Here is a 23,496-nt window from a genome sequence, read left to right as displayed (position 1 = left end):
AGTCTGTGATGTGCGGGGTTGGCTCCTTGTGCATTCGTGGGGAGAGTGTGCCTGTGTGTGCGGATCCATGTGCATGGACAGCAGGGTGTGATTATTTGTGTGAACTGCCAGATAAGAGCCTCCACGCTCGTGACCCCAAGGGCCTGCAGGTCTCCTGCATCCGTGTCACTGAAGGAATGCCGGCTTGAGCCTATTTCAGCCTGTGTGCGGGTCCTGCGCCCATTTTCCTTTTGGACACACGTCTGTATGTACAACTGTGCGTTGGTTTGTGTGACTGTGAGTTCTAGCCCAATGGGATCCCTCCGTGTGTCCCTACTGTGAATCCCTATGTTTGTCCCTAGGCCAAATTGCATGTGTGTGTGTCTGCGCGTTGTGTGTGTAAATGCACATCCATTCGCATGCCTGAACCATTCAGCGTCTGCACGGGGCAGGCGGGCATCAACTGCCAGGTCCCAGTTCCCCACCCCCTACTCTGTGAGGGTGGGGCCCCTGGAGACAGGGGCTGTTTACATGCAGGCATCTCTGCCAACAGGCATGTCAGAGCCCCAGGCATGTCCCAGACCCTCCAGGAACGAAAGCAAGGAGGATGTCAAGACTTCTGGGGAAAATCTGTCTCTCAAATGCAAGAAAATGTTGACTCCGGACTAGATCCAGGCATGGTAGAGGGTCTCAAACTTCCATAAACAGAGAAAGGAATGTTATCGTTATCCTTCCCTGGTCTACACTGCCTGCCCCGGGGGGCAGTATCTAACACTAGAGCTTCCGAGCAGTCCTGAGAAGCACGCATTGCTCTCTCCCTGTCTTAAGATGACAAAACTGAGGCTGCGACAGGCAAAGCAGCTAGCACAGAGTCACGGGGCTGCTACTGGGGGGGGGGGGGGCAGGCGGGGGGAGGGATCGGGATGGAGCCTTGCTGGTAACCTAGGAGCCTGGCTTTGCTGCAGACACCCCTCAATTCCGCACATACCTGGGAACTTGGCGTCAGAAGCCCCAGCTGGCCCCCGCCTGTCCCCGGAGAGCTACCAGAGATGGGGCAGTGGGCTCTCTCTGCTGCGACAGCCAAAGCCACTGCCCCCGCAGGCACCCGCCCCCATCCCACAGCAACGGGAACAAGCATGAGGAAGAGTGGGACCTTCATCAGTTCTGCAGCGTCGGACAAGCTCCGCTTCTTCATCTCTGCCCTGGGGATAATAATCTCAGGGCCCTTCTACAGGGCTGAGATGTGCAGGAGACATGGGAATGAATGTGAAAGCAGTGCACCCGTGGGGCACTGTCCTTCAAGTCTCGGTGGCGATTCAAAGGCTGGACATCGTTACACCTGACCGCTGCCCAGACACTTCCATTCCTCCAACAGCAACTGAGACACTCATTGAATCAGACCACCGCAGCTACAAGGGACTGAGCGGTCAGCTGGTCCAAACCTCCACAACCCCACTCGAAGGATAAGGAAACAGATTTGCTTAGACAGGGGAACTAACGTGCCGTTTGCTGGGCACTCACGATAGAAACCACCAGAGTAAAAGCCCTTCCTGAGAGCCTTCCCTCCCCGCTCCCCCCATTGTCTCATCCCACCCTCTGCCTGCCCTCAGTGAGGCAGGTGGGCTGCCTACAGTCCTGTTAGTCCCAATTCACAGGGAAGAAAACCAAGAGCTACAGAGATTGACCCGAGTTATTCTTGCCCAGAAAGCTGGTGGCAGGTCCAGGTAGGAAGCCCATGCTTGAGTGTCATGCTGGCCTGGTGAGGGCTGGCGTGAGAGGCACTTTCACTACAGAATTCCCACCTTGGCCCCACCTCTTGGGTCTTGGGGACGGGTCAGGGAGACAAGTGCTTTATGATCTCATGAAAGAACAGGAACTCAAGGTGATCACTTCTTGGGCCAGAGTCCAGGAAAGCCAAGCATCCCCAGCTGGGTTCGGACACAGAGCTCCATCACAGCTCTTGCAGCAAGGGTGGCACCCAAGAAGGCTGCTCAGGACAGTGGCCAACGGCCAGACAAGGACCCTGCCTTGTGTCACTCCATCCTATGAGGGCTGGCCAGAGGCTGGTCTGGGGTGCTCAAGGGCCTGGATGAGCGGTCTGTACCCAGGCTGACCCCGTGACTCTGCCTCAGGACCATTCCCACTGCAGCTGGCACCTGAGCCCCCAATCACCCTTATTCTATTCACTGAGGCTCTGTCCTATGGTCCTAACTTGTCCAGCAGGGTCTAGCTGGGCCCCCAGCTCAGTTCTGTGATCTGAGACCCCAGGGCCCTGGAATCGACAGATCCACTGGAGGTTAAGACCAGACCGGGTGGGGGAGGGGGGGAGGTGAGCTGCCGGCTGGAAGACTCCCTGGGACCCAAGCCCTCTGTGCAGGAAAGAGGTGGAGGCCGCAGGTCACTATGCTAGGCCTCCTCCCACCCAGCGTGGGGCTTAGAGGCACAGACTAGCTGTGCCGAGGTCCGAGACCACTCGGGATCTCTCCAGGAGGCCTCAAAGAGCTGGGGGGACAGGAAGATCCCCGAATTGCACGCCGCACGTTTCTAACAAGGCGTCCTCCGTCTCAGCTCCCTGCTCTGCAGCCCCCCAAGGCAAGCCCGCTCAACTCCAGCCTGGACAGCTCCCGGCCGCGCGCAGGACTCCAGGAGCGCGGCCGCCCCCCCCAGGTCCCCCCCAGGTCCCCCCAGGTCCCCCCAGGTCCCCCCAGGTCCCCGCCACTCCTCACCAGGAGCAAGTTTCGCGTCCGGGCGTGACCCCGTCGTGACCCCGGCCAATGAGCCGGTCACGCAGGGAGGAGGAGCGAGAAGGCGGCAAAGCGTGGGACAGACCCCCCCCCGCCCCGGGGCCCGGGATGTCCCCAGCCCCGCCGGCGGCGCTGCCCCGGAGCCCCGCGCTGCACCTCGAGGTCCTCTGCGGCGGGAAGCCCGGAGCGCGGCCTGGCTCCGGAGGCTCCCGGGTCCCCGGCGCGCCCGCCCCGCGCCGCCCGCGCCGCACTCACCTGGTCCGCGGAGCCCGGGGAGGCGAGCCCGCGCCCGGCGCGCTCTCGGGGCCGCGTGGGTCGGCGGAGCCGCGACGCCGGGTCTGGAAGGGGAGGAGGGACACGGCTCGGCGCCGGGGGCAGCCCCGGGGCGAAGGCGCGCCCGCCCCGCGCCCGCCCCGCGCCCGCCCCGCGCCGCCTCCCGCTCGCAGCCGCCTGGCCCCGCGGGGAGCCCGGCCCGCCGGCAGCGGCGCTGCGCAGCGAGGCGCGCGGGGCTGGGCCGCTCCCCGGAGCCCGAGCGCCTCCCGGAGCCGCAGTCCCCGCCGCCGCCGCCGGCCGCCCGGGCGGGAATTCGGTCCGCGCGGAGTCTCCTGCGCCGCGGTGCGCGGGGCCCACGCAGGCGGGACGGGAGGGGGCGCGGTCCCGGGCCGCCCCCGCGCCGCTCCCCACGTGGCGGCCGCGCCCCCGGGGCGTGCGTCCGCGCGGCGGCGGGGCCGTGAATGAAGCGGCGGCGGCCAATCGGCGGCGGCGGCGCGCGGGACCCCGGGAGCGAGGCCCAATGGCGAGCTCCGGGCGGCCGGGCCGGGCGGCGGGCGGGCGGCGGGCGGGCGGCGGGCGGGCGCGGGCGGGCGCGGGGGGCGGGGGCCGCGGCCGGGGGGCGGGAGGCGGCTCCGCGGGCAGCCAATGGGCGGCGGGCGGGGTGGGGCTCCGGAGCGCCGAGCGGGTCGGGGCTTTAAGCCGGCGGAGCGCGGCGGCGGGGCCCGCAGACGGAGCGGAGCGGCGGCGCGGCGCGGCGCGGGGCGCGGGGCGCGGGCGGCATGGCCACCACCGCGCAGTACCTGCCGCGGGGCCCCGGCGGCGGAGCCGGGGCCACGGGGCCGCTCATGCACCCGGACGCGGCGGCGGCGGCGGCGGCGGCGGCGGCGGCCGAGCGGCTGCACGCGGGGGCCGCGTACCGCGAAGTGCAGAAGCTGATGCACCACGAGTGGCTGGGCGCGGGCGCGGGCCACCCCGTGGGCCTGGCGCACCCCCAGTGGCTGCCCGCGGGCGGCGGCGGCGGCGGCGGCGACTGGGCCGGGGGCCCGCACCTGGAGCACGGCAAGGCGGGCGGCGGCGGCGCCGGCCGGGCCGACGACGGCGGCGGCGGCGGCGGCGGCGGCGGCGGCTTCCACGCGCGCCTGGTGCACCAGGGGGCGGCCCACGCGGGCGCGGCTTGGGCGCAGGGCGGCGCGGCGCACCACCTGGGCCCGGCCATGTCGCCGTCCCCGGGGGCCGGCGGGGGCCACCAGCCCCAGCCGCTCGGGCTGTACGCGCAGGCGGCCTACCCGGGGGGCGGCGGCGGCGGCCTGGCCGGGATGCTGGCCGCGGGGGGCGGCGGCGCGGGGCCCGGCCTGCACCACGCGCTGCACGAGGACGGCCACGAGGCGCAGCTGGAGCCGTCGCCCCCGCCGCACCTGGGCGCGCACGGACACGGACACGCACACGGACACGCACACGGACACGCACACGCGGGCGGCCTGCACGCGGCGGCGGCGCACCTGCACGCGGGCGCGGGCGCGGGCGCGGGCGCGGGCGGCGGCGGCTCGTCGGTGGGCGAGCACTCGGACGAGGACGCGCCCAGCTCGGACGACCTGGAGCAGTTCGCCAAGCAGTTCAAGCAGCGGCGCATCAAGCTGGGCTTCACGCAGGCCGACGTGGGGCTGGCGCTGGGCACGCTGTACGGCAACGTGTTCTCGCAGACCACCATCTGCCGCTTCGAGGCCCTGCAGCTGAGCTTCAAGAACATGTGCAAGCTCAAGCCGCTGCTCAACAAGTGGCTGGAGGAGACCGACTCGTCCAGCGGCAGCCCCACCAACCTGGACAAGATCGCGGCGCAGGGCCGCAAGCGCAAGAAGCGCACGTCCATCGAGGTGGGGGTCAAAGGCGCGCTCGAGAGCCACTTCCTCAAGTGCCCCAAGCCCTCGGCGCACGAGATCACCGGCCTGGCCGACAGCCTGCAGCTGGAGAAGGAGGTGGTGCGCGTCTGGTTCTGCAACCGGCGGCAGAAGGAGAAGCGCATGACCCCGGCGGCCGGCGCCGGCCACCCGCCCATGGACGACGTGTACGCGGCGGGCGAGCTGGGGCCGGGCGGGGGCGGCGCGTCGCCGCCCTCGGCGCCCCCGCCGCCCCCGCCGCCCCCGCCGGCCGCGCTGCACCACCACCACCACCACACACTGCCCGGCTCGGTGCAGTGACCCCGCGGCCGGGCCCCCGCGGGCGCGTGGCGAGGCGCCGCGCGGCCGGGACTCTTCTTTTCCCTTTTCCTTTCTTTTCTTTTCTTTTCTTTTTTTTTTTTTCTCTTTTTGTTCGGTTGCTTTGGATTTTACAAAAAAGAAAAAAAAAAAAAGCCCAGAAACTTTCGAACCTAAACCAAACACCCGGACGACCCTCTCCGGCGAGGCGAGCGGCGAAGACGGCCCGACAGGCTGCGTCGCCCGAGCCCCCGGAGAGAGGAGCGAGGATCCGGGACGCGCCAACTCACCCCGCCGCCTGCTCCCCGCCCCCATCCCCTCGGAGACCCCCGCCTCCCCCTGCACCCCTCCCACCCCCGGGCTGTTCGGGGCCGGATCCCGGCAGCGGCCTCCCCGCAGCGACAGGTAACGCGGGGACCCCGGGGTTAGGGACCCCCGGGAGAGAGGATGGAGACGGGAGGGCCCCCTGCCCACCTGCGGGTCGAGGGTGAGGGACTGTCGCTGAATCCGCCCCACGCCTCTTCTCTCCCGCAAGGATGCGCCCCATCCCCCTTTTTACCCTTCCTCCGGGCTTGGTTTTGTTGTTTTTGGTTGGTTTTTTGTTTTTTGTTTTTTACGGTTTTTATTTATTCATGGAGCCTCTCCCCGGCTCCTGGGGTCCTTCTAACTCCGCCCGCGCCCTTAATTTAAATCGCTGTATACTGTATTTATCGGGGCCCCGGAGGGGAGGCCGCGAGAGCCGCGTCTGTGTATAAAAGCAGGAAATAGCCAAAGCTTTAATCTAGCCTAATTTATTTTCCCCCTTACCTCCCCCCGCCCTTACGCCCCACCACCACCACCACCATCACCACCACCACCATCGCTCCACCCCCCCCCCCAAAAAAAAGCAAAACAAACAAAAAAAAAACTAACAAAAAAAAAAATTCGAGTGTTCATTTTTCGTTTCGTTTTATCCGAGCTGCGATTCGGTTCCCGGCCACGCGGGAGGGGTCTGCGCTCCCCACGCACACCCCGCCCCCCCCCGCCCCCCGGGAAGAGGCTTCTGCCCCAATGCAAACTGACCGCGGCCCATCAGGGCCCCCCCCATCCCACCCCTGCTCCCCGCGGGGCACTGCCCTCCTGGCCACCGACAAACGAAAACTTGAAAAAGTTGGAGGTATTTTTTAACCAGCTGTAGAAATAAGCCGTTCCCTGAGAACCCTCTGCCCTGATTCCCTGCAGCCTTCGCCCGCTCCCTCTCCAGCCCCACCTGAGATGCGGGATGCAGGGGGGGGGGGGGGTGGCCAGGAGAGAAATTCACCAAGTTTGGGGTGAGGTGGGAACCATGTAAATATGTGAGATATGTACACACTTGGCGGGGAGAAGAAACATTTTTGTGCTTGGTTTTTATTTTTGGTTTTTCCGGGTTGCCCTCCATCCCCATCCGAAAGGATTTTGTACACCGAATAATCCGAAGGAAAAAAAAAAATATTTTAATATGATTTCCAGATTTCTGACCCATCTCTATTTATTTTCTGGATGTGTTTGGAGCTTCCCCCTTCTCCGTTTCTTCCATTCTGTTTGTTACAGTTTGAATTTAAATTTTGTTATTTTATTTTATTTTTATTATTTTTTGGAACAATGTTTTGGTGCATTCTTTGTATCTTTATTGCAAAAATAATAATAATAATGTAGACTGGGAAGTTCCCTTTATATTTATGTTATAGTAAATATTTTATTACTCACATAAACATGTACCCCAGGGCTGTGTCCTGTCCTTTTTACTACCAGGGTTGGGTCGGTTTGTGGGTAAATGTGCGGATACCCTGGCTAACCTCCCCTAAAGTTCTGGCCACACTATCTTGGAAGAGGGTGACCACGCAGACCTTCTTTCAGACCAGCCTGTTAACTTGGGCGACAGTTGGGCCCCTGACTCAGCGAGTGAGCTTAGGGAAGACACTGCCTCGTGTCCCCTCCCGTACACAGACTATCCTGAGACCAGACCAGGGCCTCCGACACTGCAGTCACCATACTGAAATGGGGACAGCCGTTCCTCGGGCACAACGCAACTGCTTCTCAGCCAAGGAAGAAGCCTGCCTCACCTGGGAGGGACCACCAGCCTGGCATCTTTGTATCCCCACCCAAGACGCCAGCCCCAGCTTCGGTTTCACTCTGCACTCCACGTGTGAGGGTCCAGGCCGGCTCTAACCTTCCAGGTCATGGGGCTGTTGGAAGCAGGGTCAGGACACACCAGCCCAGCCCGCTGGCTCTCCACCCTCAAACAAATGGTGCCCAAACCTACCTGGATCTGCTGGGAGTCCCAACAGCTTTGACAGCGGCCCTGCAGGTATTAAGTGGGCCTGGGGAGGGAGTCCTGCCTGTTGGCTTAGGCAAAGCCAGTCCCACCCGTCTGCAAACAAGCCACGGGGCCCAACTTCCCTCGCGGAGGAATGAGCCACCAGAAAGCCCTCCCCTCTCTCCAGGGATGGGTGCCCAAGAACTACCGCCCCCCCCCAACTCAGAGAGTGATGCGTATGCCCATGGGAAGATTCGGCGGTTGTGCAACCATGACCAGGGTGGGGAAGACACGGTCTCAGACGTCTGCCTACTCAAGCTTTCAGCAGCGGCGTCTCCCCCTCCCCAGTGTCATGATGGTGGGGGCAGATCGGGGCTCCAGGGCCCAAGCCCAAGGTTGCCCGTGACCCAGTCAAGATCCTCATTGCCTTTAAAGCAACTTTTAAAGGTATTAACAAAATATAGCTCTTGCTGTTTCCTCCATAGATGCAGTTCTTTTCCCTTCTCAGGAGAAACCACCTGAGGTTTCTGTCACTTTTCATGGACACAAAGCCTGAAGCAGCACAACCACTTGACGGTGGAGAAAGCTGTGTCCCTAGTGAAGGAGGATGGGGGGGGGTGCTGGCCAAGCCCAGGGCTGGGAGAGGCCTAGGCTCCAGCCGATGGCATCTTGGGCACCCAGAGAGGTGTTCCCAGGCCGTCCGTTTGGTGGTCCCCGGCCAGGCTGAGGCTCTAGGATGATGGTACCATGCTGAGCGCTCCCGGTGACTTTCTGGGCTCTGACCCTCAATCTCGGGAGGAATTGTCTCTCCAAGTACAAAGGCCGCCAAGATTTCCCAAGGCTTAGCCTCTCACTCACCGCTGCTTTCTTTTTCCTCCCTCCTTCAGTCCAGCCCAGTGGGCAGTGAGCCCTGTGACTGGCACCCGTGTCCCAGCCATTGCACATCCTGGCGGGCCAGGCCAGGCCCCAGGCTTAAGGACGGGGCCGGGGATGCAACGGCCAGTTGACAGCGTGGCCTCCATTTCCTGCTCCACTAAGTACAGAACTTCACATCAGTCCCACACTCCCCCACACTCTCTCCTTATTTCTCCATTCCTGGATTTGTCCCAGCCTCGGGGCCCTGAAATGGAAGCAAGCGAAGCTCAGAGCTCCCTGCCGCCCGCACCGCCCTGAGCCGCAGCGGGTTTGGAGGTTGGAGAGGCACCAGGGAAGAGGGGGCCTTTCCCTGGCCTCTGCCTGCAGCTGACACCAATTGATTGATTGATTTCCTAATTGTCTGCTTAATCCGGTACAAGAGGGTGGATTTATTATTTAAGCAAGTCAACTCAAAAACAGCAAAACAATGTGGCCTCCCAAGAACCTGCAGCAGCTGAGGAGTAGAACAAAACAAAACAAAACAAAAAAATTAAGAAAAAAAAAAGTGGAAACGAGGACGGAAGAAAAGCTTCCACTTTGTGAAGATTTTACTTAATGAGACAGCAGCCTGGGACAGGTACTCAGTGACCAAGTGCTTGGTCACGGAAGTCCCCAGGGCTCCTCTCCCCAGTCTCCAGGCCCGGGGGGACAGTAGGAACCGCCTCTCATCCGACTGTGTGAGGAGAAACCACAGGGAGAGGGAGATTGTGCCCTGGAGTCTGAGTCCCTGGATAGAATACAGTTTAGGACAGGTGTCTCCGTCCCGTGTGGGTGTGCAGCTACCTGTTCACTCCCGAGAGCCTCACACACGTCCCCTTGCTCAAGAGAAGCAGATGGCCCTAGCATCAGCCTGCAAGGAAGCCCGAGTGCCCAGTTGTCATTGTCGGGTCCCCGACTCTCTCCCCTCCTCACTTGAAGAAAATCATTGTCTGTGATCATGTGGCCACAGATTGTGCTCGTTAGGAGAGCATCACTCTCCCCGTGGGAACCTCTGGGGGTTGGTTATGAAGTTGTGTGCCTGCCACTGTGCCTGCAAGTCCAGAGCCCCTCCCAGAGGTAGGCAAAGGAAGGCCAAGCTACACTAGTAGCACGGTGGGGGGTGGCCATTGTGGTCACCTGTAGTCACCAAGGCAAGCGCAGCAGGTGCTTCACCCTAAACCTCGAGGACATCTATATTGTCCCCCCACTCCTGCCCCTCGAAGTTGTGCTAGGTTGTACGTTGTACGGCTCGGATCCTGTGCCATCATCCCTTGACCCCAGGACCCGACTGGGTGCGCACAGGACGAGCTGACTCCCAACCTTAGCTGCCCACCTAGAGCTGTTTGGAATCAAGTCTCCTCCAGAGGGAGGCTCTGGAGCTGCGTGTGGGAGGGTCAAGCTCCCAGCGACGACCCGGACCCAGGCTTTTCCCAGCAGGGCTTAGGCTCCAGAAAGCTCCAGAAGGGAGTCCCACCTGAGCAGGAGTAGGAGTGAGAGTAGGTTGGTCATCTGGCCCAGCTGCTCCCCCTATGCTAAGTGACCAGGAGTCACCCGGGGACCTCCGGCTAAGTGACAGAAGCCAGAGGAGCCAGCGATCTGGGCCCTGCCTGGCCTATTAGAAGGCACGGTTTGGCCGGCCCTTCCGGGCTCCACGTGGGAGGACTGCCCTCTATTGGTCCCTGAGCTGGGACCTGGCCGCAGTCCTCAGGACTGACCTCGCAGCTGAGCATTCCCGCCACCACCCCACACACTGTCCCAAAATCCAGCTTCCAGCTGGCTACTCTTGGGGGGGGTGGGCAGTGGCACCAGGCCGAGCAGAGGCAACTGTCCCCTCCCAGAAGACAATCCTGCTTCACAAACACACACAGGCTTGCCCACACCCTTCCCGCACCCACCACCCCACCCATTCGCCGTCACACTACCTCCTGTCCCTCTCCCACTCACACGCATCCCCGGGCCTCCTCCCCTCGGCCAGCCAAAACCCCGAGCTCGCCCTGCCAGCTTGCCCCCCACACACGTACTCGCACACTCGAGGTCACACCCGCACCACCGTAACGCGGCCCAGGACCAACCCTGTGGTCTCTGGCACCGAGCTCTCTGGAGCTACGTGGCGCTTGTAAACACCTGACTTAACACACACAACCGTGCCTTGCAGCACTGGATCAGGGCCCTGGGTCTCAGAATTTGCAAGCACTTACCCCACAAACTGCTTTCCAATCCCTGCCCATCATTGTTCCCGGCTCCTCCCAGATCTCTCCTGCTCCCTTCAGATAATTAAAGTTAGGCTGTGTGTTTGTATGTATGTGTGATCTTATTTTTTAAACACACACCCCCACACGTACATATGCGTGTATATATACAAACACACACAGCAATTAGATCTATCCGTTCCTGCCGTCGTCCCTCTTGCGCGGCGAAACCTCCGCTACGCACATGTCCCCACGTTGCCGCGCGATGAGCCATCGCCTGGCCATGGGCTCCGGATGTCACGCACGCACGCACGCATGCACACCAGCACTTTCACACTTCCACCCACCCCACAGCTCCCTGGTGCTTCTCCAGGGCCACAACCCACCTCCCACCCACCTTCAGGGCGTCTGAGCGGGCTCCCTTCAGCCGAGCGAGGTACAGGAAGGCTCGGCTTCCACGCCCCCCACGCACACCCCCAGGGGCCGTGTCTCGAGCGGAGCCTGACCAGGGTGGGCCTGGGTATTATTAGGCTGCAGAGACAGCACGGAGGCATATGGTCTCGTACACAAGAAATAATGTTCATGTTAAATCAGACCTCATGCATAATGCATGGTGCCTGGTCTCACATTATTTTGGGTGTTCGTCAAAATCAGTGTTCTTTCTTGTGAGGAGGGCTCCCAAAGAGAAGGGGGAGAGACGCCGGCTAATTGCACCTGCAGCCCGGACCCGGGGAGCCCGGAGCGCCCCGGGAGCGCCCCGCCGGCCCTGCTTCACCCACCAGCGGGCCTCGGCCCCCATCCCCTCCTTCTTTCCCCACGGAAGGAGGGGCTGGCTGGGGCTGGTAGCAGGCATGAGGCCCCGTGTTATTTTTATTTCTTCTCTCTCGGCTCTCTGTCCCCGGAGGGTTCTGGGGAATAGCAGTGGCTCCTCGTTCTCACACCCCATTCATTTGCCGTTTTATGAACTCCCCGTTGATTCATCGCCTCCCTAAGTCAATGATTCACTCCTGATGGCTTTTCAGAAATCCTTCTTCAAAGGCTCCAGATTATTCAGCTCTGAACAGGAGGAGACCTGGACCCAGTCGGCTACTGCTCTCCCTGCCTAGGTGGGCAGCTGTCACCGTCCTTGGCTGTCCCCTGGGGCCGGCCACCCTGAGACGAGGGAGTGCTCCCTCAGTGCCGAAGCTGCTGGAGTTGACCCCTGCGGCTCGTGGGCAGACCCGGCTCTCCAGGCAGGCCCCCTCCAGCCACTGTGGGTCACCCGCCTTCTCCCATTGTCATCAAAGTCGCTAGGGAAGCCCTCCGAGTCTTGCGGGAGGGAGACAGAGAGCAGAATGGTGAAGCACAGGATTTACGGGGCCAGACAGACCTGGGTACAGATCCTGCCTTCACCTCTTCAGCCGTGTGACTTCAGGCCAGCTACTTACCCTTTCCGTGCCTCGGTTCCCTGATATGTTGACAAGGGCAATTCCTACATCATAGAGCTATTTTGAGAATTAAGTGGGATGATGTACATACAGCGCTTGGCATCAGTTGGTGATGAATGAATGAAAGCTGTTTTATTGCGGGGCCTCTGCAGGGTGTTGTACGAAAACAAGTGAATGGGAAAGAAGACCAAAATGTAATGAACTTTGACCCCCACCCTGTCCAAGGCATTCTGACCTAATACTTACCGGGCGCTCACTTCGTACTTACTTTCACTGTCTCACATTAATCACTCCTGTTTTGCAGAGGAGCGAACTGGTACCCGGAGAGTTTTAGTGACCTGTCCAAGGTAGCATGACTAGCTGATGATAAAGGCTGGAATAAAACCTATTTCATCTGACACCTGGGTCCATGTTGTATATTTACACTCCCTGCTCGGGCAAATAGCAGCATCCAGTGCTTGGAGCATGTGCCCAAAGCAGAAGAGGTTCCAGAACTCAAGACTGGGCCAGAGAGAGAGAAGCTTGGGGAAGAAGGGTTGTTGGAGCTTATGGACTAGGACCTGCTCCCCCCTCTGCCACCTTGTCATCGGGTAAATTCCATGAGGTTCAAGGAAGTTGGATGCCTCGCCTGGGATCACCCAAGAGGTCAGGAAGTCCTCCCCATGCATGCATTCAGGGAGCTGCATACTGACCAACCACACAGAGCAGCAAAGAAGGTGAGCCCTGGTGTCTGCCCAGGCTTTCATTCTGGCTGCACCACCTGCTACCCATGGGACTCTTCAGGCAAGTTACTTACGCTCTCCATACCTCAGTTTCCTCATCTATCGAAAGAAAATGATAGTACCCGTGCCTGGCAGGACTGCTGAGAAATTATATATGTAAACACTTAAAACAGTGCCTGACATGTTGTAAGTACACATTAAATGTCAGCTATAAAATTAATTTTATTTTTTAATTAATTTTATATATACAATATATATTATGATTGCTGGGCTGAATCAGTGTAGAGAAATCATGCCTAGTGCCTTCCCCTCACCCCCCAGAATTATTGCTCTTTGGTCTCAAACCACTCTGGAAAGACAAGTTCAAGCTCTCCATCCCCACTTCACAGATGAGGAAATGGAGACCCAAGGATGTCGGGACCTGCCCAAAAAGACCCAGAAAAATAGTAGCAGGTGCGGTCTCCCAACTTATCCCCAACTTCTGCCGCTTTGTGGCAACCCCACATCCCCAAGGATGTGCACTGAACCTCTTCTAAGGCTCTGTGTAGGATCTGGGGGGATAGCACCCACACTGCCAGAGAAAACCTCATAGATGGTGGTACTGTTAATCAAGCTAGGTCATGAAGAATGAATAGGGGTTCATATTGGGCCTCCCTGCTCAGGGCTTGATCCCGAGGAGGCAAAAGCACTCAGCCCCAGTGCCCTCAAGACCCCACTCATTGCCCCCTTCCTAAACCTTCATGCTTCTTGCTGCCCTGCCCAGGACCCTTCTACCAATGGGCTTCCACATCCTTCTCTGATCCCAGCACAGAAGAGTTAACTCAGGATTAAGGCCCCTAGACCCTGTGGAGCACCGACCATGAGACTAAGTCTGACTATAGATTCCTTCAGACCCCAACTCCCGCTCCAGTGCCTGGAACCTATCCAGAGGTTAACCACCAAACTATGCTACAGGGCATTCTAACATCAAAGGTGAGGCCTAGGTACCTGAGTCCAGGTACTCCACTGTCTTTGGTATGACCCAAGTTGGGTCATCCCTGGAGTTCAATATAAGAAGTGGGCATTCCCTTAGGGACCCCTGGGTGCCTCAGTGGTTTGGTGCCTGCCTTCAGCCCAGGGCATGGTCCTGGAGTCCCAGGATCAAGTCCCGCGTCGGGCTCCCTGCATGGAGCCTGCTTCTCCCTCTGCCTGTGTGTGTGTGTGTGTCTCATGAATAAATAAATAAAATCTTTTTTTAAAAAAAAATGGGCATTCCCTCATTTATCCTTCCATCCATCCATCCATCCATCCATTCATCCATCTTACATCCATCCAGTAACTCATTCATTCATCAACCCACCCATCCACTCATCCATTCATCCATGCAACCCTCAACCACTTCTTCAACCACCCACTATCCATCCAATCATCCAATTTAACAATCAGGCCCTATGTTGAGCACTGGAAACACAGAGATAAATCAGACCAGTCCCCCCGTGCTAAAAACACTCCTGGATTAGCTTCTTCCCCTCCCTACCTCTCAGTCATGTAGGGTGGGCTTGTGAGGGCCCAAGTGAGATCATTGTTTGGGAGGAAACAATGAAGTCTATTGTTACATCTATGCATCTTGTGTGTCAGAGCACTGGGAGCCTCCATGCCCCATTCATTTCTTTAGGGACCCACAGAAGATGCAGTCGGGAAGGCTTCGGCATGGCCCTGGGATTCCCCTTAGCTCTGATTTCTCAGTCCAGGGGTGCCAAGTGCGGACCTGAACTAGAAGTAGAGGACAGGATGGCGCTTAGGAACATAACTCTGCCAAGGCCAAAGATCGCCACTGGGACTCAGTTTTTCTACCAGAAATGGCAGCAGCATCTCAGCACCAAGGCAACATGGAGAGATGTTCTGGTTCCAGGCCTGTCACCATCTAGCTGTGTGACCTTAAGTCAGTCCCTGCCATTCCCCAGACCTCAATTTCACCACCAGTGTAGTGTGAGTGGTGGTCCAAGGGTCCTCTCAGCTCGGAGGTGGCCCCTCTCAATTCTTGCTTCCCTTCTAGCCTGGGTGGGCCTGCCCCTCTGACAATGGGGCCTCTCTGACCGGCCCACACATGAGGAGGGGTAGGAGATGACGTGGTTGGTGTCCACGGCCTGAAGTCCTCTGACTATTCAACACCCGCCACCCCCCCAGGCACAAACAACCCTTAGTCGCCTCCCCCTCCGCTCCCCAGAATCTGGGCACAGCTGGGGCTTGCTATGCCCTGGCCACCCCATGAATCACCCCTCTATGGTCCTGCGGGGGAGTGGTCCAGGGAGCATCCTACACCCCCCATGGGGTGAGGGCCAGAATCACAGCCCTCAAGTAGGCAGTGTCCACAGGAACAATGGGGGCCTGTGGCTCACAGCAGGAATGCAGCCATTGTCCTGCCCTGGCCCCCAACCCCAAGGCCTCAGGTCCCCATGCCGGGCAGGCTGGCGTGGGCCGGTGCGTCAGGCACTCCTGTGCCAGGGTCAGGACACATGGCCTGCCGGTTCCCCTCTCTGGGCAGGCGGGTGGGTGGGCCAAGGGGCCAGACCCCATCTCCACACCCAGCTTCACAAAGGACCCCGTGCACAGGGTAAAGAGAAGCAAGACAGGACCCCGAGAAGTCAAGCTGGCCTCCAGCCCACCCAACCCGGGGGCACTTGGAGCAGACTCAGAGAAGGGGCCTCGCGGCTCTGAGTCCCGAGCTATACATCACAGTGGGGAGGGGGACCACATTAGAATAATGCGGGATTCGAGTGGGGTTGCTATAGCGACGTATTAGGGCAATACATCTAGGGAGCCCCGGCCCCTTGGTGATGTATGACTCTGCTTAGCTGAGGGGAGCAGGGGGAGGGGATCTATCCTGCCCCTCCAAGGGGAGCGCAGACACCAAACATTGGCTTCACTGGGGGAGAACATCTGCCTTGGACTCCAAAAATAGGCTCCTCAGAATCCTGTCAAGACAGAGAGATGCTCCGCCAACCCAACCTCCAACAACCCCACCTTCATCCATGCTCTACTTGGCTTGGGCCTCAAATCTCGGCCCCACTGTGCCCCATGCCAACCGTAGCCCCAGCCTCCACCCCGGCCCTTCCAAGCTCTGTCCTTTCTGCTTTAGCGCCAAGGGCTACTCCCATACTATCTCCTCAGCACCCGATGGGGTTCACAGAACTGTATTGGGAGGGGGGACGTGGAGAAGGGGGGCATCAAAGGGAACAGAGGACAAGGAGGTGGAGATGTCCAGAAATGCTCCCCAGCCTGACCACTCAAAATTGTCAATTTGGGGCACCTGGTGGCTCAGCCGGTTAAGTGCCTTCAGCTCAGGTCATGATCCTGGGGTCCTGGGATGGAGCCCCGCGTCGGGCTCCCTGCTCCATGGGGAGTCTGCGTCTTCCTCTGCCTCTGGGCTCCCTGCTCCATGGGGAGTCTGCGTCTTCCTCTGCCTCTGCCCGGCCTCCGGGCTTGTGCTGTCTCTCTCTCTTGTTCACTCTCTCAAATAAATAAATAGGGCAGCCCGGGTGGCTCAGCGGTTTAGCAATCACACACAGCCTGGGGTGTGATCCTGGAGACCAGGGATCAAGTCCCACGTCGGGCTCCCTACATGGAGCCTGCTTCTCCCTCTGCCTGTGTCTCTGCCTCTCTTTGTGTCTCTCATGAATAAATAAATTAAATCTTTTTAAAAATTAAATAAAATCTTTTTAAAATGCTGTTAATTTAAGGGATGCCTAGAGAATGAGTCTGAGGGCACACATGCTGTCCCCTCCTCACCCACAGCCTCCCCGTGCCAGTATCTGGGCACCCACCCCCATCTAATCCCAGGTCTGGAAATCTCACTTCCCTCCACATAGCACCAGGGCCACCGAGGGCATGCGGCGGGAGACTAGCCCTAGAGAATACAGTCTATGGGGCTCCCCACAAAGGAGAGCACGTTTAAAAAATCTTTGAGCAACGTGTGTGATGTTATTTTGCCAAAGTCAGGCCATGGGCTCCCTTTCAAACTGTTCTATCAAGCAAGCATTTGTACTGGCTTGCCCCGGCTCAGAGGCCCGGGCCCTCAACCCCTTGGAGATCTCAGGGAAAGATTCTCCTGACATACCCCCTCTGCTGCATCCACCTGAGCATCTTGGTAGGGAAAAGGGTGACAGACAACCCCAGTTAAGAATCAGAGGTGTGTGTCGGGATCCCTGGGTGGCGCAGCGGTTTAGCGCCTGCCTTTGGCCCAGAGCGCGATCCTGGAGCCCTGGGATCGAATCCCACGTCGGGCTCCCGGTGCATGGAGCCTGCTTCTCCCTCTGCCTGTGTCTCTGCCTCTCTCTCTCTCTGTGACTATCATAAATAAATAAAAATAAACTAAAATCTTTAAGAAAAAACAAGGGAAAAAATATTAAAAAAAAAAAAAAAAAAGAATCAGAGGTGTGGGACACCCGGGTGGCTCAGCAGTTGAGCACCTGCCTTTGGCTTGGGGTGTGGTCCCAATCAGGGGATCGAGTCCCATGTCAGGCTCCCTGCAGGGGAGGGAGCCTCTGCCTGTGTCTCTGCCTCTCTCTGTGTGTCTCTCATGAATAAAAAATAATAATAAATAAAAATTTTTTTAAAATTACACAACCCAAAAGAAGTCTTCCTTTTTCCTTTTGAAAGTGACACCCTGGAGAGGAGAATGTGGCTCCAGCAGGAGGTGGAAGATGCTGACCTGAGAAGTCACCCCTTCTCCCAGCAGACGACATAAGTATTAGGATAAGCCAGGGTAGGAGGCATTGTCCTTTCCATGGGCACACCTGTCCACCTTGCCCATGAACACACGCGCATAGGCACACATGCTTGCACACTCTGGCCCTACTCTGATGTTGTCCCCACAACAGAAGAAACCAGGTCCATCCTTGATTGGAAAGATCCCACGAAGGGTGTTTCTTCTTCTCTCACTGTCCTTCATCCTCTGGGTGCCTCCTTGCTCACACTCGCACAGATGGACATGCTCGCGTACAATACACACACACCCACTCACACACGAGTGGAGCAAAGAGAACGGGAAGAGAGAGACTCAAAGAAGGTAAGTGAAGACAGAGTGTGTGTGCCCAGAGGGCAGTGCCTGGGGCGGGGGTGGCAGGGTGCCCAGGGCACTGAGTGGGCAGGAGAGCTTCATGGCTTCCTCTCTTCCCTAGCCAGCGACCAAAGGTCAGCCCAGGCAGCTCAGCCACGTGCAGTCCATCCACCCCCATCGAGTCATGTGAGACCAGGACCAAGTCTTCATCAACATGCCATTGTCCTACAGAGCCCAGCCTTGGGCTGAACCGGACCAGCCCCCTCTAGCCCAAGACTAGTCAGTGCCCTTCCAGAACCTAAGGTCTCTACGTGAAGGGACCGTCGGAGGAGGGTCTTTCAGCCCCCACCTTGAGGACAAGCTGGGTGATGCTCCCCAGGATCCTATCCCTCTTTGGGATTTTCCATCCCCTTCTGAGAAATAGGAAGAAGCTGGCTTTCCATTTGCACTGAGAGTGCCTGGGTGGGAGCCACGAGTAGGGGGGAGCAAGGGCATGCCGTCTCAAGTTCCCTCCGAGGGGCACATACACCATCCCATGTCACCCCTCCCTGCCCGTTCCCCCAAATGCTCTGGAAGGGAAAGAGAGTGAAGCAGAGAGGCCTGAAGAGTTGCCCTGAAGGTCATCTTGCACGTCAGCACTAGGAGGGGCCCCAGAGCCCCTTGCGCCCTGGCTCCCGGCCTGGACCACAACACAGGCCCCATTGACTCCTGGGCACCCTTTTTCCCAAGATGCACGCAAAGCTGTGGGCTTGTGGTTCCTGCCCACGGGCCCCTGGGCCCACAAGGCTCCATGGAGCCTGGCCCCGCAGGACCCACCCAGGGAAAGAGGCCAGAGCTGGCGGGCTGGCTGGCCGTGGGTGGATGCAGCTCCCAAGGGGCCAGCCTCCTTCCGAAGAAGGAAGGGAACGACACAAGAATCTCTTGGATCTGGGCTGAAGGCCCTCATGGCCAATGTCCAGACCCCATCCTACCCACCCTGGAGTGGAGCCAAAGATACTGGGGACCTGGCTAGAGCAGGTTCTTCACCAGCACCTGTACCCACCCCTCATTCCTTGCAAAACTGGGGAACCCCAGGCCCCACCATGGAGACTAAACCTGGGGCAAAGCTGCTCTGGCCCACCCTCTGTCTCCTAGAAGGGGAGTCCGGGAGAGGAAAGATGGTATGTCTGGGGGAGGGGGACTGGAGGAAAGCTGGGGCCAGGAAGGGGAGGGCTGTCCCAGCAGGATGACAGAGAGGTGATTAAACCCACAGAGAAGATTGATAAGGGAGCTGAACAGCTGCAGCTCTGCAAGGTGGGCTGGGGACAAATCTCATCTTGTCCTGGCAGTATTCAGAGCACCAGGGGGCTGGGCCAGCCCGGATGAGCTCATGACCTCCAGGAGCTCCCAGGGCAGGGATGGGGGGTGGGGGGGCTGCTCCCACCTCTTCCCCTCAAGGCTTCTGAGGGTGGCTTCCAGAATCCAGCCCCCATTCCTGCCACCCGGGAGCTCCCTCCCCACCTGCCCCCCCCAGCACATCTGGGCAGCATGCCCCTTCTCACCGGTGCCCCCTTCACCCACAGCATCTCTGCCACAGCTCTCACTCTCGTTATTATTAGATGTGATTTACAGCGGAAACGCTGAGTCAGACAAACCAAGGCTCCCCAGACAGAAGCAGTGGCAGAGGAGAGTCCAGGGCAGGCGGCCCCCTCTGGACATCGTCCTCAGGAGACAGGGAGGGCGGGCTCATCTCCCCCATTTCTCCTGTCCGCTCCAGGCCCAAGACCCTCACCCAGGTCTCTTGGACACCCAGACCCCCTTTTCCGACGCCCACCCGGCCTCCTGGCCGGATCCTGCCAGCCCAGATCTGCCTTGGCAAGTCTGAGAGAACAGTCCCGGGGATCCCGAAGTCTCCAAGTCTGGGTGGCTCCCGAGCCGTTTCCTCAAACCAGGGCTGGTGGTTCGGAATGCGGCCCTGATTCCCAGGGATGCAGACAGGCAGGAAAAGTGCACTGCTGGGGTCCCAGCCCCCGACTCTGCAAGCAGCGAACACGGCACAGTGCGTTCACGTGGGCGTCCAAAGGCACCAGGATGCGTGGGGAGCACACGCTCCTGCTTCCACCTTGCTCAGAAGAGCTCAGTGGGCAGGTCCATCTTCACTCCCTGGGTCTCTGACTCCCTGGCAGGGAGGAACTGGGCATTGTTGCCAAAAATAAACGTTCCCTCTCCCGCTCCCTGGCTCTCAGCTCCCGCTCATTAGGATGCGTGGCGTTTGGCTGCGGTCCCACACCTTGCAGCTCATTATAAATATGCAGTCGCTGCTGGCGCTACCCCAATCATCTCTGCAATCAGAGCTTTTAATTAGGTTAATTAAATTGTATCAAATCTCGCAGGGACGCAGTTCACTGATGCTGATGAGGCAGCCAAAACAGACCCCAGCTCCTCTGCTAATGAAGGCCGCTGCCTGCCTGCGCAGTGAGGGAGCCCGAGCGCATAATAAACGGGTGCGTCCTCTGGGAGGAGCTGCTGCCCAGGCCCAGCTCTGGGGACCTGGCAGGGGGTCCGCATCAAGCCCACCAGGCTCCAGCTGCAGCACAGATTCCCACCCCAGGGACCACCCCATTCACTGGAGAACTAAACCGGGGCAGCTTGGGAGCCCAGGCATGTGGGCAGTGTCGGGGCGCTGAGCACCTGCCACTTGCACACGGGAAACCGGGTGTGCCCCCCAAGATCCACTGATTTCATCTGAGGTTCCCTCCCTACCTCTCTCCCAGCATGGCCCGACAAGGCCAGGACTCCATCGCCTAAACACACACACACACACACACACACACACACACACACAGCCCTGTCACTGCCCCTCTCAATTGTCTTATTAGCCAGAGAGGCCAGGCTGGGACTGGAAAGCTCACCCAGCCATTGCTGGCCTGGTCTCCATCTGCCATGGAGGCCATCTGCCCCCGTCGGGGGCAGGCGGGGAGCAGTTCATAATGCTACCAGCCAGTAAGGGGGGCGGGGGCGCGGCCCCCTAGTCTCCATGTGCCAGATGGATCCTGCAGCTTCCCACCTACCACTCCACCTAAAGAGCCCTCTCTGAGGGAGGGACTTGCCCTCGACCTCCTGGGATCAAATTAGCTAGAGATGGGAGGCAGCGTCCCTCCCCAGCCCCTGCGGATCCCAAGCTGACAGGCCCAATCCCTTGGAGATACCGTTGGCTGCTGGAGACCACAAGCTCCAGAGCCAGAGGGCTCTGCAAAGGCTCTCCCCTGCCTTAGAGCAGGAAGGCAAATGCTGCTACCTCCAAAGGGGCTGTCCCCAACCCTCCACTTGCCCTAGCTACGACCCGTCTTAACCCTTCCGTCACTGGTCTCTGCGGCCTCTGCGGCCGAGCAGCTGAGGAGAGAGGATGGGGAAATTTCCAGTGCTCTCGGGACATGGTGTTTCTGCTGTAAACGCTGGGTTTTTTTTTTTGTTTTTTGTTTTTTTTTTGGTTTGGAAAGGTTTTTTTTTTTTTTCCACTCAGTAATGTAAAAACATGAAACCTGAAACCAACCCCCCACATTTGTCACCTCAAAAGAGAAGCCTTTGGGGTAACTAAGAGAAAGCTGTAAATGAGTCAGGCTGATTGGGGGAGGGGGGCGGGGGAGGAGCCTGCCCAGCTGCCTCCTGGGGCACCACAATTTCATTAACACTTATGATCTGAGCACGGCCATCAGGTGACAGACAGCAGAAGGAAAGGAAAGGGCTTCCTTCCCACCCTTAACCCCAAACACAGCAGCTCCCAGATAAACTACTCTTGCCTAGAAATAGCTAGGTCCCGGGCTCTCTTCCCGCCCAAGGTCTACCCCCACCAAAAAAAGGGGGCTCAGGACTGTACCTCAGTCCCAGCACTAAGCACCCTGTTCCCTGACACGAGGGAGGACACGGCTCTTGTCATTATCAGGGTTAACAAGTGAAGCAGACGAGACTGGACAGAGACAACTAGGTGAACTTTGGTTATGAGAGATACAGAACCTTCCACATGGAATGATGATGGGTCCGGCGATGAAGAACATGGAGATTCCATACAGGGAGTCTGCAGAGACAGGAGAGAGTTTTTCCTTTCCTCTCTCCGACTAGAGCAGTTTAGGAAAGAACAAGCAGAAGCATGACCCGGGCAGCCTCTTGAGCTTCCAAACTCTAAGGGGTGGACTTGGGAAAACCAGCTCTGCCTCTTGGGGTTTCATAGCTTCTCTCCAACCCTTCCCTGCACTTTCTGCTGAGACAGACCCACCGAGCTGGGTGAGGGCCCCTCCAGCAGGGAGGCCCGATGACCAGCCCCCAAGACAGCATGCACCCTCTGACCCCAGGAGGCAGCCGCCGGAACCCAAGAAACCTGCAGGCTCAGCCCTGACAGTATTCCGGGTCCACCCCCAATTCCTCCACTCACCTGGGGCTTCGGGCCAAGACTCCCACCCAAGCTTCGGCCCACCCTTGCCCAACACCCTGTGCACGAGGCTGTGAACGGACGCGCTGGGAGAGCTTGAGGAAGGAGGCCAGCACTGCACACCCACTTGCCTCACTGGTTCAAGTCCCAACAGGCCCTGGCCTCACCAGCCTCCACAGGCAGGCAGAGCAAGTCTGCGTCTGCTGGCTGCCTTCCCTGCTGGAGGACGTGCAGCTCTAATTGTTCACCGCCCCACAGCCAGCAGCAGGGGAGAGACAGCGAGCTACACACAAACCCCCACAACCGCACGTGGGGAGACCCCTCCCATTTCCCCAGTGGAACCCCCCTTGATGTGGGACTCAACGATGTGGGACTCAATGACAAGCTTCCTCCATAGGCCTCACTAGAAATACGAGGGGAAAGCCCTTTCCTGCCCCATCCTTATCTTGGGGACACATTAATCTCAAAGTAAGGGAGCAGGGGTAGAGAAAATCTTTTTCCCAAGAGCTCTCCCCTATGGCATTAAATCCAGTAAATAAATACGCACTAAGCACCTATGGAGTATAGGATGCTTCCAGCAGAAGCCAAGAGTGCTAAGAGAGTAGACACCCGCACCCAGAGAAACAACCCCAGTGAAGGGGCAGCAGCTCCACCTACTGGGCCTTTTCCTACCCAGTTGCCAGGCAGCAGTTCCCTCCGGAGTCAAAAAAAAAAAAGGTTTAATCCGAGAATAAAGCTAGGGCTTGACACTCTCCTGCTTGAGTCAGAAGGGCTCTAAGAAGCGGCAATGGAATAGAACCAAGGCAGGATAGTGGGGTTCTCTTCTGGGGAGACCTGGGTGTTCCACATCAGCTACTGGAGCTAAATACTCCTTGGAGACCTCGTTTGCACAAGAGACCTGAGCCACACAAGGTCTGACTCACAGAAATGCTTTCCACCTCCGTAGGCTGCCCACATTCCCCTCGGCACAGCCAGAGCAGGCTGCCACCAAGAGCCCAAACCACTGGTTGGGCCTGGAGCCGTGGATCCTAAGGAAACAACAGTGTCTCCCCTTCCCAAGCAAGGGGCCAGGAGTCAGCCATCCCACTGAGCACCAAAGCATAAAGTCCTGGCCTGTTCTCAGGACTCATGAGCCTGGAGCATCTGTCTTGGGTTAATCACAAGGGGCAGCCAAGCTCTCCTTGGGCCTCAGAAACAGCCCTCGGTGTAACAGCAATTCAGGACACTTAGCTTTATCCCTGTATAATTCTCTCCCTCCAAACTGGCACTTACGGTACTCTAAGAGGATGGACTTTCCTGCTCCATTTGGCCCATGCACACACCTCTTCACGCGCAGCTGTGTACCTATAGAACATGTG

The 23,496-nt window shown here is 58.8% G+C and overlaps 1 protein-coding gene and 1 long non-coding RNA gene across 2 annotated transcripts in view; one reads left to right on the top strand and one right to left on the bottom strand.

Moving 5' to 3' along the window:
- The window catches only part of LOC121481371, a 64,779-nt gene extending 61,728 nt beyond the window's left edge, over positions 1-3,051 (bottom strand). The window contains exon 1 of the long non-coding RNA XR_005985267.1: positions 2,979-3,051. This is a non-coding gene — a long non-coding RNA (uncharacterized LOC121481371). The remainder of the gene's footprint in view (positions 1-2,978) is intronic.
- Positions 3,052-3,775: 724 nt separating this feature from the next.
- On the top strand, positions 3,776-5,191 carry POU3F1 (POU class 3 homeobox 1). The gene has a single exon (XM_041739069.1). It carries the CDS (start codon positions 3,776-3,778, stop codon positions 5,189-5,191), a length of 1,416 nt encoding a protein of 471 aa, XP_041595003.1.
- Positions 5,192-23,496: the final 18,305 nt, after the last annotated feature.

The sequence above is a fragment of the Vulpes lagopus genome, chromosome 23, assembly GCF_018345385.1.
Source record: "Vulpes lagopus strain Blue_001 chromosome 23, ASM1834538v1, whole genome shotgun sequence".
Classification (NCBI taxonomy): domain Eukaryota; kingdom Metazoa; phylum Chordata; class Mammalia; order Carnivora; family Canidae; genus Vulpes; species Vulpes lagopus.
Note: the sequence above shows the minus strand (reverse complement) of the source record. Positions and strands in the feature narration are given on the sequence as shown.